At 40.1% G+C, this 12528-nt stretch overlaps 1 protein-coding gene and 1 long non-coding RNA gene across 6 annotated transcripts in view; one reads left to right on the forward strand and one right to left on the reverse strand.

Annotated features, from left to right (window-relative positions):
• The window catches only part of CCNJ (cyclin J), a 17232-nt gene continuing 4704 nt past the window's right edge, over positions 1 to 12528 (forward strand). Inside the window, exons 1-6 of one of the 2 annotated variants that reach the window (XM_032994800.2) lie at positions 1 to 126; positions 434 to 528; positions 2471 to 2681; positions 5100 to 5399; positions 5491 to 5650; positions 7230 to 7637. In XM_032994800.2, the coding sequence (XP_032850691.2) occupies positions 460 to 528; positions 2471 to 2681; positions 5100 to 5399; positions 5491 to 5650; positions 7230 to 7637 (1148 nt within the window). In that variant the 5' untranslated portion in view covers positions 1 to 126; positions 434 to 459. Of the gene's footprint in view, positions 127 to 433; positions 529 to 2470; positions 2682 to 5099; positions 5400 to 5490; positions 5651 to 7229; positions 10405 to 12528 lie in introns of those variants that run through there. The other variant, XM_032994810.2, reaches the window with a different exon arrangement.
• Positions 11714 to 12528, reverse strand: part of LOC116962031 — a 25271-nt gene continuing 24456 nt past the window's right edge. For all 4 annotated transcript variants that reach the window (XR_004407329.2, XR_004407332.2, XR_004407328.2 and 1 more), the window contains one exon: positions 11714 to 12216. This is a non-coding gene — a long non-coding RNA (uncharacterized LOC116962031). The remainder of the gene's footprint in view (positions 12217 to 12528) is intronic.

A 12528-nucleotide genomic window follows, 5' to 3' on the forward strand; every position in this document is an offset into this window, starting at 1 on the left:
CAGACCGGCCCGCTCGGCCCTTTAACAATGGGCGAGGCGGGCGGCGCCGCGTGATGGCGGGGGAGCCCTCGGGACGCCGCGCCGCGCTCAGGGGTCCCGGGTCCGGCCGCACCGCTGCTGCCTAGGGTGAGTGGCGGCTTCGGCCGGAGGAGCGCCGCCGATTGCTGTCGGGGCGCCGTCGCCCTCCCCAGGGGCCGCGGCCGCCGGCTTCTCCGCGCGCCCCTCGCCCGGCCGTGCCGTGGGAGGGGGCGGTTTAACGAGCCTCACTTGTGCCCCGCATGGCGGCCAGCTGGGCCAGGGGGCGGGGGGGCCCCCGCGGCGCGGGCGACAGCTGATCGCGTTTAACTGGGGGCGAGCGAAGAAGGGGCGACGGCGGTGCTGCTCGTCCTGCTCCGCCCGCACTCAGCGACGCCGCTTTCTCCCCTCTGCCCAGGCCCCGGTTGCCGCGCCGCCCCGCCGATGGAGCTGGAGGCGCAGTGGTGGACAGGACAGCTGGCTGCCGACATCCACCAAGCGCTTCGCTACAAGGTAGCCCCGGCGCGGCGGCGGCGGCGGGAGGCGGCGGGGAGCCCCGGGGCGGGGCGGCGGTGGCGGCGGGGGGCAGAGGCCGCGGGGCCAGCGGAGGGCCGGTAGCCCCGGCGCCTTTGTGAGGGCTCTAACAATCGGAGCTGGCCCTCCGCCTTGGAACGGGGTGGGAAGCCGGTGTGAGGCGGCCGCCGCTCGGCGGGCTCGGCCCACCGGCGGCTTGGTGGAGTTTGCTTTGCTAAACCCCGAAAAACACGGTGTCTGCCTCTCACTTAGTGCTCTGTTGGTCCTCAGTCTTGACAGTTTATCTGACTGACCGGACTGTTCTTCCTCTGCGCTTTAAAAAGGCAGGAAGGGTCACAGTGTGCTTGGTTCTTCTGTCCAGATGTGTAAGCGGGTCCAAGTTTAAACTCTTCAGAAAGCTTTGTGATGCTATTATAACAAAACAAGAGAAAAAAAGCCCACAAAACCCCCCAAAAGCAAACACTAGGTGCAGTAAGAATAGGAATAGTAGGGAGTTTAAGTAATACTGCTTTGAAGTTGCTTTGACTGACTCAAAGTTGCTCTTTGGGGCTACTTTAATAATAAAACACATCTTATGACCAGAGCTGAAAATCAGTTTATAGTGACTGAATCTACTAAAAATGTGCTTTTGCTGCCTGATAGTACTTGATAAGTAGATTATCTTTTTTGAAGGTGTGACTGCCAAAGCAAAGGGGGGGGGGGGGGTGCGGAAATTAGGAGGGGTGGTTGCAGGTGGGGAACACAAGAGGATGGCATAATTAATTTGCTACCAAAGTTACTATTACTAAAACTAAGGTAGTGTTCTGAAAGGTGAATAATACAGCTTAGCAGCTATGGGTGGAGGTGGTGTTGGCTTGCTTGGTGGATTTGTTTGTTTGTTTGTTTGTTTTCCCTCTTAAACGGCATGTTTCAGAACTTTGAATTGACCTTAAAACTTCAAAAATTTTGGGCAACTCCATTCCAACTTGATGTCATCAGACTGTCCTGCTGGAAATTTGATTGTACTGAAAATCCTACTTACAGTCAGTAAGTAGGCTGCACAATCTAACTGATAAATTTGTTCACAATAACAGAAGACAGCACTGCTGTTCTGCTGCATACAAGAGGAGATAGTAGCTATTGGGCAGGAGCCTGGGGAACATTCTTTCTACCAGTTCAGATTTTGTATTTGAAAAAGATAATGACACAGATTTTTCTCATCTGTGATGTTGGTAGGGCTTTTGTTTTCTGATGTGCCCCCAAATCTGAGACACTGCGAGGTTTATGTATGCTTAACTAAATGCCTGAGAGCACGCTGTAATCAGTGTCAGTGCAACATCAATCAGATCAGATTAAGTCACAGTTTAAACATACGCACGCAGCAAATGTTGACACATGCATATCCCATTCCTTTTCCTAAGGTGGCTACCTTCAGCTAGCTGTTAGTGCCTTTTTCCAGGAGGCACCTGCAGAAGATCTGGCAGCATTAGAACATGCAAACACTTCAGTACAAAGTCTGATTGCTCACCTTGAGCTGTAGCAGGAGTGGGTTGAATTAAGTTATTGGACTTTGAGTTGAAGCTGCTGAGAAGTACTTACATGCCCTTGCTGTTTCCCTGCTGGGAGGTACAGCCTTTGCAGTAGAGGTAATACAACAGAAATGGTAAAAGCTAAAGTCACTCTAGCTGATTGCCCAATTGAAATATGTTAAATTTTAAATTACTGTACTGATGTTGTGCAGAACCATGTTATTAGTTCTTCTGTGTAATACAAATGGATTTTGTTCTGTGAAAAGGGATGTTGGAATGATGGGAACAGAAGGAAGAGGGGAGAAATCCTTTGAAAATTCCATTATAAATTTGAGACTATCAACTATATTAACCTGATACCAATTCAAACTAAATGACGGTTTTAATAAAATTACATGCTGCTGTCCATCTAGGAGCTGAAGCTGCCCTCTTACAAAGGCCAATCTCCCCAGTTACACCTGAGAAGATACTTTGCGGATCTGATTGCCATTGTGAGCAATCGGTTCAGACTCTGTCCTGCTGCACGACATCTAGCTGTGTATCTGTTGGACCTCTTTATGGATCGTTATGACATATCTATACAGCAGCTGCATGTGGTTGCTCTTTCCTGTTTACTTTTAGCAAGTAAGTATGTAGCACCAAACCTTAACTAGAGCAATATAGGTTCTACTGCAATCTACAAGGCCTGTATTGATGGGATATAGCAGACAGGGGAAACAAAGAGGTTATAAAAGACTGGCAGATTAGTATATATCAGTTTGGCCCAATTGGTAGAGCCTTTCTTTAGACTCTTGTTTTGACTTCTGTTGGCACCTGATAAAACTGAGGGGAGAAAAACCAAACTGACTAAAACCTCATGCTTATGCTTGGAAACAAATTATTCTAAGGTGAACTTTCAGAGCTGTACTGTAGGAATAGAAAAACTATCTTTCTGAGGACACATCAAAGTAGGTCCAGGCCTGGAAACAAGAAATTTGCATACCTGTGATAAAGGAAGAAATTAAACCATATGTAGACTGCACTGCCCCCAGCTGATGGTGCTGTGTGGTTCTGGAATATTTAAGATTTCATAAATTGCAATGTTCTTTAAGCGAGCTAAGGCTAACATAAATCCTGTATTATCATATACAAAATGTAATATTGATGAAATACATTGGTGAATGCACAGTACTGTAAAGACAGAATTGATTACAAACGCTCATTATGAACAGTGCTTCATATATACATCTCTGCTAGATTCTTGTGGTGTGTATCCATCTTTCGACATTTGTGGACCACTTTTAGATGTCCCCAAAGAAAATACGGGTATAGTTTGCTGGGATACCTGCTGGCACCTGTTCTTAAACCAATATATTCAGAGAAACAGGTTCTGACAGCAGAACTAACGGTTGGTTCAGTTACTGTTGATCTGCTGCTCTGAATCTGTTTTAATTTTCTCATATAAGATATATCTCGTTGCAGCTCTAGGCCCTCTTTGCTAGACAACCAGAGAGCTGAGGTGTTAGCTATTTTTGGTATACTGCTTCTTGTCATTGCATCTACTGTCTCTGCCAATACAGCTATTCAGCAGAATAGCTAAACAAGAAAAGGGTTATTTCAGATTCTTCTGGGGGTAAACTTTGACTGGATGCCACCAGCCAGCAGTCTTCTCTTGGCAAAGGATAAGGTGCCGAGTATGAAAACCTTGCCTCAGAAACCAGTGTCATCCATTTAGGAAAATGGATTGGCTTTGAACTAATTCCAGATTTTCAAATGAAATTAATGTTTTGAAGATTTTTTTTTTTTTAAATCACCACTGCCCTCTTTCATGACAAGGTGCAAGTAGAGCTCTGAAAGCCTAGAGTACTCACTATTCTGAGAAGCAGTGTATGATTTGGTTCAGAAAGCACAAAAGCACAAACCAGAATGCTATTTAAAACTTTTGCCCTGTGTGGCTTAAACAAGCAGTTTAATCAGTGGTGCAATAAGCTGGACAAATAGCACTGTGATATATTTGATAAGGTTATAGAAGTAATAAGAGAAAAAAATTGACTCCTGAAGCTTTTATTTCTGTAATTACTAGAGTATGGAAAACAAAACCAAACAGACTGGGACTGATGTTGGATTAAGTCCTGCATAAGTACCTCAACTGTTGAAAAAAGCAAATGTTCAGTATGTTCAATTGTGCAAAACTCTCTGAAAATGTGCATTTACAACATATCATGTAGTACTGAATAGAGAGTGTAAGATGGAAAGAATTTGCAATGAAATTGAAACAGCACAACCATATGGCAAACTGTATGGAAATGTGACACTTGTTTCTCTTATTAATGGGTTTTCTACATATACAATTTTACTTCAGGCTAAAAACATACAGGCCTGACACGTTAAAGTCCAAGGAAAGCTGAAGCTGCTAGCAGTGTTAAGTTAAAACAGTATGTATGGCAGTGTGGATTTTTTAGCTGCACATTGCTGAAATCCACTTGTTTGAACTGCTGGAGCAGCTTAGCAGCTATCAATTCTAAAACTGTACCTACCATAACAGGCATTAAAAGCAGCCACATTGGCTGGAGCTCTAGCTAGACTTTAATGAGTTTTAGAAACAAAAAGGGGGTGTGGGGGTGGGAGGGCGATTAAAGCCAAATGCTGTGGTGTGTATGCCAAGTCACATCACAGTGGTATTTCATTGATGATGGGGACACATTATAAAATAATTAAGTGACAAAAACTTGCGCATGCAGTGCCAGTGATGTCCTAATACAGCTTACTTCTGCTCTTGGCAACAGGCTTCTGTGTGCCAGGATGGGAGAACCAACAGGAAACATGACACTGCACAATATCCAACACAGTATTTGACATCTGCTGAAATTTAGCCCTTTATAGTATATACGCCTTTTTGTCTGTGATGATATCTTCCATTTGAGCTTTGCATCTGCAGGAAGGTCTCAAGCTTGTTTGTCATAGTAGAATTGAAATATGACCAACATAGGCATTAGATACAATCTGTTTTATAGTTTGCTTGTGCTGAACCTTTTTTTCCTTCCTCTTTCTGTTCACCTGAAGGTAAATTTGAAGAAAAGGAAGACAGTGTTCCCAAACTTGAACAGTTGAACAGCTTGGGTTGTATGACTAACATGAATTTGGTACTAACAAAACAGAATTTACTTCATATGGAGTTGTTGTTGCTAGAAACATTTCAGTGGAATTTGTGCCTCCCAACTGCTGCTCATTTCATCGAGTATTATCTTTCTATTGCTGTCCATGAGACTGATCTTCATGATGGCTGGCCAATGGTTTGCTTAGAGAAGACTAAGTTATATATGGCAAAATATGCTGATTACTTTCTGGAAGTATCACTGCAAGGTGAGTTACATATTTCAGGTAATGACTCCTCTGTTGTCTTGACAGAAAATGTCCAACTTAAATGGATCTTTTTCTTATTCCTTTTTTCTAGATCATGCATTTTTAAATTATGCCCCTTCTTTAGTTGCTACTGCGTGTGTAGCTTCTTCAAGGATTATCTTGCGTCTCTCACCAACATGGCCTACCCGACTGCATCATCTTACTACTTACTCCTGGGATTTCCTAGTGCCATGTATTGAGCGACTATTAATGTAAGATAACAACAGCTTTTTTTGAAGCCCATTTCTGCATTTGTTGGTATGCGTAATTACTGCTAGCACTGAAAGTAAATTTATTTCTGAATTTCAGTTTTTCTATTCCAAAAATACTTAGGTATTAGGTGATATTGTTAGGTAATAACTGGTTTGTTCTTTTCAAAAAGTAAAACCATATCAGAACTAACCTCTTTCTTTCCACTGAACATCATCTGACATGCTTTGAGAATCTGTTAAATAGTTTGTTCTCAATCTCTCTAGTCTGCTCAGAGAGCAAAAAGAGATAGTGAAGAGAATCAAAGACACAGGAGCTCCTACTTACTCTGAAGACTCTATGCCTTGGAAGTTCAAGGCTTGCTCTAAGCAGATTATGGATCAAACATGCAGACTCTTTGAGTGGCCAATTTTGCAGGGAGGAAAGGACCTGGAGGTTGTACCTATTTTCGCAATACAGTGAAGAGAAATCGGACATGAGATAAAAATGCCAACGAATGCTGAGTGAACTTTAGCAGGAAGGGATTTTACACAATCAGTTCTTTTAGTCTAATCCTTAAGATCAAAACCTATGCCCACCATAACTGCTTTCCTTCTACAGAAGTTTCCTCTTGCCCAGATCTAAACACATTTGTGCTCTATAGATGCAGAGGAACAGCTGTATCTGGAAGAATCATATGTTCCTTACAAGTGTGACATTATCACCCCTGATGGCCTCTTTTGACTTGACTAATGTATGTAGTAATGAAAGGAATAGTCCATAAAGCATGCAAGTGCTGTTGCAGAAGCATTTTCAGTATTGCTCTGGAACACTTCAGGAGGGGGCAAAGCCTTCCAGTCATCTTTGCAGTGCACCATAAAAAGTTAGCAATCTTTTAGGAAAAACTGGTGAGGGGTTGAACCCTAACTGTCTTCAAGACTTTAAGTTGATTTTAGGCCTGACTGAAGTGTGCAGGTGGCACCTGCTTAACCTCAGCATAAGAGCAAGAGTATGTGTAAATACATTTCAGATAGGTGTAAATCAAAGGGAATTCAGGTGAGCTAAAAAAAAGGTGAGAGGAAGAAAAATAAATAATGCATTTCCATTCCCCAGAACAGGTTCCAATATCAATATACAAATGATCTTTAAGTACTGTAATGTAGGTCTTTAAAAAACCCTCTGATATGTCTTTAAAAACCCTATACTCCGTTACCCTATTTAAATGAGGTAGAAGCGGCAAGTAAGTTTTAATTTCAGGTTCTGGTAATCTGGCACTTTATTGCTGTATACTAGTGGACTATTGCACTGGTAATTTTAGGTACTGCTGTGTTATTTGTATTTTACTTGGCTTTTATCTGCATTTGGTATTGCTATGCAAAGAAGTGAAATGCTGAAAAGAAACTGTATCCTAAAGAAACAAATTTTAAAACCTTAGATGATTTTAAAGGCTAGGCAAAAAATATTTTCTCTTTCTTCTTTTTTAAAAAAAGTTTTGGAAATTTTCAGATAATTGCACCACTTTTTAGAGTGCTCTTAAAAGTTAACTCAAAAGAGTGTAACATATTCTATTTTCATGTATTCTGTCTTCTCAATTCGTTTTAGTGCGCATGATAATGATGTGAAGGAAGCAAGCAAGCAAAAAGGACAACATGCTCAGTCTGCCCAACATACGGTGTTTCAGTCCCCAGTTCCAACTCCCCAGCAAGCTAATGCTCAACAGCACATACCACAGTATCTCCAAGCTCATCAGTCTTCATTACAGTATCACCATCAGACATCACAGCAGCAAAACTGTCAACAGATGTTATCGTCTAATCATACAGCATCTTACTCACTTCAGACTTGCCCTGCTGCCTTACAGTCTAGCGTTCAGGCTCGAGGCCAGGTACAGACTGGTGCTGCAGTGTCACTAGCTGTTCCGCTAGAAGTGAAGCCATGTATCAGCGTCTCCTACAACCGGAGTTACCAAGTGAATGGACGATATTCCTGCATTACTCCCTGCTTTGAGAGGTGATAAGTACAGAATGGTTTTGTGCTTTTTCGTTTGGGGTGGGAAGTTGTGTTGAGGGGATTGGTTTTGGTTTTTTTGTTAAATCTCAAATTAAGTTTGAGGGCAATAAATTGAATAAAAAAAGTGTCTTTCCAGAAAAAATCAACTGGATTGACAACTAGTACCATAGCTCAAATACAGACTGCAAAAAATAAGCACACAGAACACCCTCTAAAAAGAATGTGTATACCTGCGGGTAATAAGTTCTTACTCTGGCAGTCAGAATACTCTGTTTTTCTAATGTGCATCTTTTGAAATAGTAGTCAAAAATAGCTGTGGAGTGACTACAGACTTACCTTTTAATGAAGGAGATATGCAGTATTATTTTGAAGACATTTATGTAATACCACCATACAGTATTAATGCTTAAATTTATGGAAACAAGAATCCACTGAATGCCAGACTTCTCCAGATGCATGGGGACCACAGGAAGAAACAAATCTCATCTGGCTAACTCCATACTCTTGCCCCTTTTTCAGCACTTGTGTTGGATATTTGCTTTAGGCCAAGGTGTTTGAGTTAACTGGTATTTTGGCTAGTTTTCAACTTTTGTACCTCACAGGATAGACACTATGTTTTTGCTTCTTTTCTCCTCCCTATCCTTTTTATGTTTAAAGTAACTTTCATACTAACTCAGGGAATTTTCTACTCATTACACTGTGCTGCTGGTTTGTACACTTAATTGGGTATAGCTTGAGGGAGAAAGGTGGAGAGGGAAGAGACCGAGAGCAAGTGGAGTGGCTTTTCTTCAGGGCATCTGTATGCAGAGTACCAAAGGGATATGTTAGTGTTCACAGAACGTAGATGTGAACTACTACCCAGCAGTGTGGTATTGAGTAATTGAAGAAAACAAAGTTTCAGCTGATCTTGTACTGTACCAGAACTACTACAGTGGCTGTGATTCCTCTGTGTGTACACACACAAACACAGATGTATTATTAACCAACAGAAAGCATCCTCCAGTTGTACTGACAGTATCACTCATACAAAAAAGTACAGTTAAATGCTTATAGAAACCTAGTTCTGTCAGGCTTATAGTGGAGGGAAATTCTCAGGTAATAGTGGGGCAACTTTTTCTTCTACTATTTGGGATGTCTAGAAGAAAATGCAGAGATTTACTCTTTTAAATGGGTGGATCAAAAATATATTGCAGAGTGAACTGCTTTATCACAATTAAGGTGCTAATTACATAGCTATGGAATTACACTCTCTCCTGTGGAGTGGATAGTCTGAGGGTAGAAAGGTTCACTCATCCAACTCTTGGACAAAAATGGTGGTAGAGATAGTAATGGAGGATTTATTTTGTTTTAAATACAAGAAGATAACTGACTTTCTCCTGTGGTAGAATATGGGAGGAAGTAGTATGGATGGCAGGATTCTTACTACTTTAGAATATCTTTATTTTCTAGGGGCTCAAGGCTTTTTTTGGTTTATTTGTTCTTTTACCACCTTCTCTGCTGTCTTAGTGGCAGCACTTAAAATTGTGTACCATCTAATGATGCTGGAGTATCATGAATCTTACAGAGAATGTTTTGAAAGCAGGGACAATTAAGATACAGTAACAAGATGAAGGCTTTATCATAGGAGATAGGGCCTTACTGTAATGTTCAGAAGGAAGGAGAGCTGTGTTCATTCTTTCTGGGGCTGAATGACATGCTACAAAAACCTGTTTATTGGTGAGGAGAAGAAATCCTGTTTTTCTTGTGTTTTTTGCATGAATCTCAATTTTTGTTGTGGGTTTTTGTAGCATATATGTGCAAGTCAAGAGGGATAGGAGGATAAATGAAAGAGATGACCCTCTCTGCTTTATGCTAGAGAATCAACTTTGAAATAGTCATAGTGTGGGTAATTCTTAATTGAAGTGCAAATTGGTTTGGTTTTTGGTTGTTTTTTTCTCTCTTCTCTTCATCTCTTAATGAATATTTCCCCATGTCTAAGAGTAGTGTTAAGTAGAAACTTTCCACCTCCTAAGATGCCATGTGTTTTATTCAGCATTGTTACCCATTTAAGAGGGAAACGGACTTCTTTCTGCCGGTTTTATATTTTTTTGCAATGCTATATCCAAGTCCTTAGTGCTCTAACTACCTCTGATGCTATGAATGTACAGTCTTCTAATAGACCATGACTTGAAATAACAGCAGATGCCTGTAGCAATTTTTTCTGTAAAATCTTTACATCAGCTAACTTGTCATCTTTATTTGTGACACAGCAGTATAGACTCTTCTTTTTTTGGGTATTAGTAAATTTATTCCGTAGGCATTTGATATATAAAAATTTAACTAATACTTAACACTGGAATTATAATGGGCGGGGGGCTTATTCAGTTAGTTAATACTGCAAATTTACATTTAATAGGGTATTTCTTATTTGATTATTTTAAGACATTAGGTCAACTGTAAAAAGATCCACTACATGCTGTTTGTTTTTAATTTATTACCTAGTCTGAGTTTTTTCTGACACTACAGCTGCATAATGACTACAGAGAAAATGTACACTGAACAGTTTCAATGTTATTTAAAAGGGCTTTACCAGTGTACATTTAAAAATACACTGTTCTTACTGTTAGAACCAAAATGTGGTTTGTTTTTTGTTGTTTTGTTTTGTTTTTTTTTTATGGCATAAATAAGAATGGTGCTCCTAAATGCAAAGTGTCCAAAACAATGGAATCTGTGTGAGTGCTATGCATTCAACTTATTTTTAAAAATAAAACTAGTTTTGAGTAAGAAGGTTCCAGTGTGCATTATGCTTGTGTGTGTGTGTGTGTGGTAGTTTTTAAATATGTAAACCGACCCTCATCTGTCCTTTACCATCCCGGTGTATGGGCTGAAGATGTAAGGACTTTCATCTTCCTCTTCCTTCCCCCCCCCATCTGTGACACTATAATAAGCTTCAGAAATAATTTAATTTAACAATTAAAGGAAAAAAAAAAAAAAGGACAGAAATCATGGAGGAAGGGGCTTTAAAACTAATTGCACTCACAGCATATGCTGAACATTGTACATTTCAACAATGTAGCTAGTGCACAGCTGTAACAAAGAAATCAAGAACAAAAAGAAGTGTAGTAGCTGAAGACAAGGGGGCTGAATTGATCTGTTCTCATAAAAAAAAAGTGATACTGGCAATGTCATACTTCTAATACTAGAAATCACATAGGAGAAGATGTGGGAATTGCCTTTTGGCAGGACCTACACATGCTTAGGTTATTTACAACAGCTGTGAAGGCTCGGTCATGCTGAAGGTAGCATAAAAGCATGTGATGCATCCTAGCAGAAATATTTTTGGATACTTACAATTTCTGATAAGTGCTCCTTACTAAAAGAAATTCTAGTTTTTCTTAATAATGTGCACATTTCACATCTGTAACAAGGCTACATCATTATGGCTAGAGCTCCGAAAATTAAATAGGTAGTACAGAATTTAATTCCTCTGAAGTTTGAAAATAAAATTGTGAGGTGTCTGATGGTGAGAACAAACTCTGATTGTGAAAATCCTTCCAGAGGGCCTAGAGACAGGGGGAGAACAAGCTCTACTCTGTCTAAGGAAGACAGGCAGTGCTCCAGTATGATAGTGGCATGCATAGTGCATGGATACTTTATCTGGGAAGTTTTGTCTTCACCATTAGGGCAGCAAAAGTCAAGTCTGTCTAGGCTGTGTCCTTGAAATCCCACATTTTTATAATTTTTTTACTATAATTACAACATAGGAACTGCGCCTGACTTTCATGAGTCTCTCACAACTGCAAACACTGCAAGCTACTTCTCACTTCAATATTTCAGTAGAAGTCTCAACTTCAGATTTTAAATTGTAAGTTTGAGGCTTTTTGTATTCATACATAACAAAGAAAAAGTTTTATCTCTGCTTCCCAGGACCCAGGTTCGTTATCTACATTAAATATGAGGCTACTTACATTCTTCCAGCATTGCAAATGTAGCTTAAAAGATTAAATTGAAAGTTAACATTTTAGTGACTGGCACATCACCAGAAATACAGATTTTTTGCAAATAAAACTGCTGTTAAGACTACATAAGTCAGAAAGTAGTGTAGCATCCTCTTTTAATAATTTATTAGCTCTACATTCTGAACATTCACAGAAACAAGTCTCTTGAGTAGATAAGGCCTTATCTGTCTGAACACAAGTGTCCAGTTAGCCTTACTTGATTACAAGGTTGTCAACAGCAATTTTTTAAAAACACCAAGTAAAGCAGCAATAACAAAATACACATTGTTATTTTGAGTCACCATTGCAATGGTATCTTAGGAGTTACGGCACAAGCACATACATTTTTGAAGTTTACATTACACATTTTGCTCTTTCCCTGTAATTAAATGTTATGTAATAATTTTCTATAACTTCAATAAACAAGACATGCATTCTGACAGAGGAAATCATTTGCTACTAAACATTCAACCCCCCTCTCCCTCTCCCCCCAAAAAAAACCCAACTCATAACTGAATAACTAAAGCGTAACTATGTTGAAAGTTGCTCCAAGTTTTAAAAATTCTCAGTGGAACCAAGGATGTGGGCTTCTGCTGCCAGTCCTACCAAGAGAAGAAGGGAGACTTAAGGAAGACTTACAGGTGTTACAACTGCAGACGTGAGATTCAGTATATAATGTTCAACAATGCAAATCAGTTAAATTATTACCATACCTATGAAATGGTATATACATTCTGAAATTGTTTAGAAATACTAGCTTTTCTTTGAAGATTTGAATTTACTCTCCTGAAACACCAAGATAAAAGATAACTTCCACAGAACAATCCATTAGAGCTCTCTTAAAAGAAAGTGTGCATTTTCCATATTCTGTGAATCACTTAAAAGATCACTCTAAGGCTATTCAGTCTGTAGGA

This window comes from Tyto alba, unplaced genomic scaffold (genome assembly GCF_018691265.1).
Source record: "Tyto alba isolate M040663 unplaced genomic scaffold, T.alba_DEE_v4.0 Super-Scaffold_1, whole genome shotgun sequence".
NCBI lineage: Eukaryota > Metazoa > Chordata > Aves > Strigiformes > Tytonidae > Tyto > Tyto alba.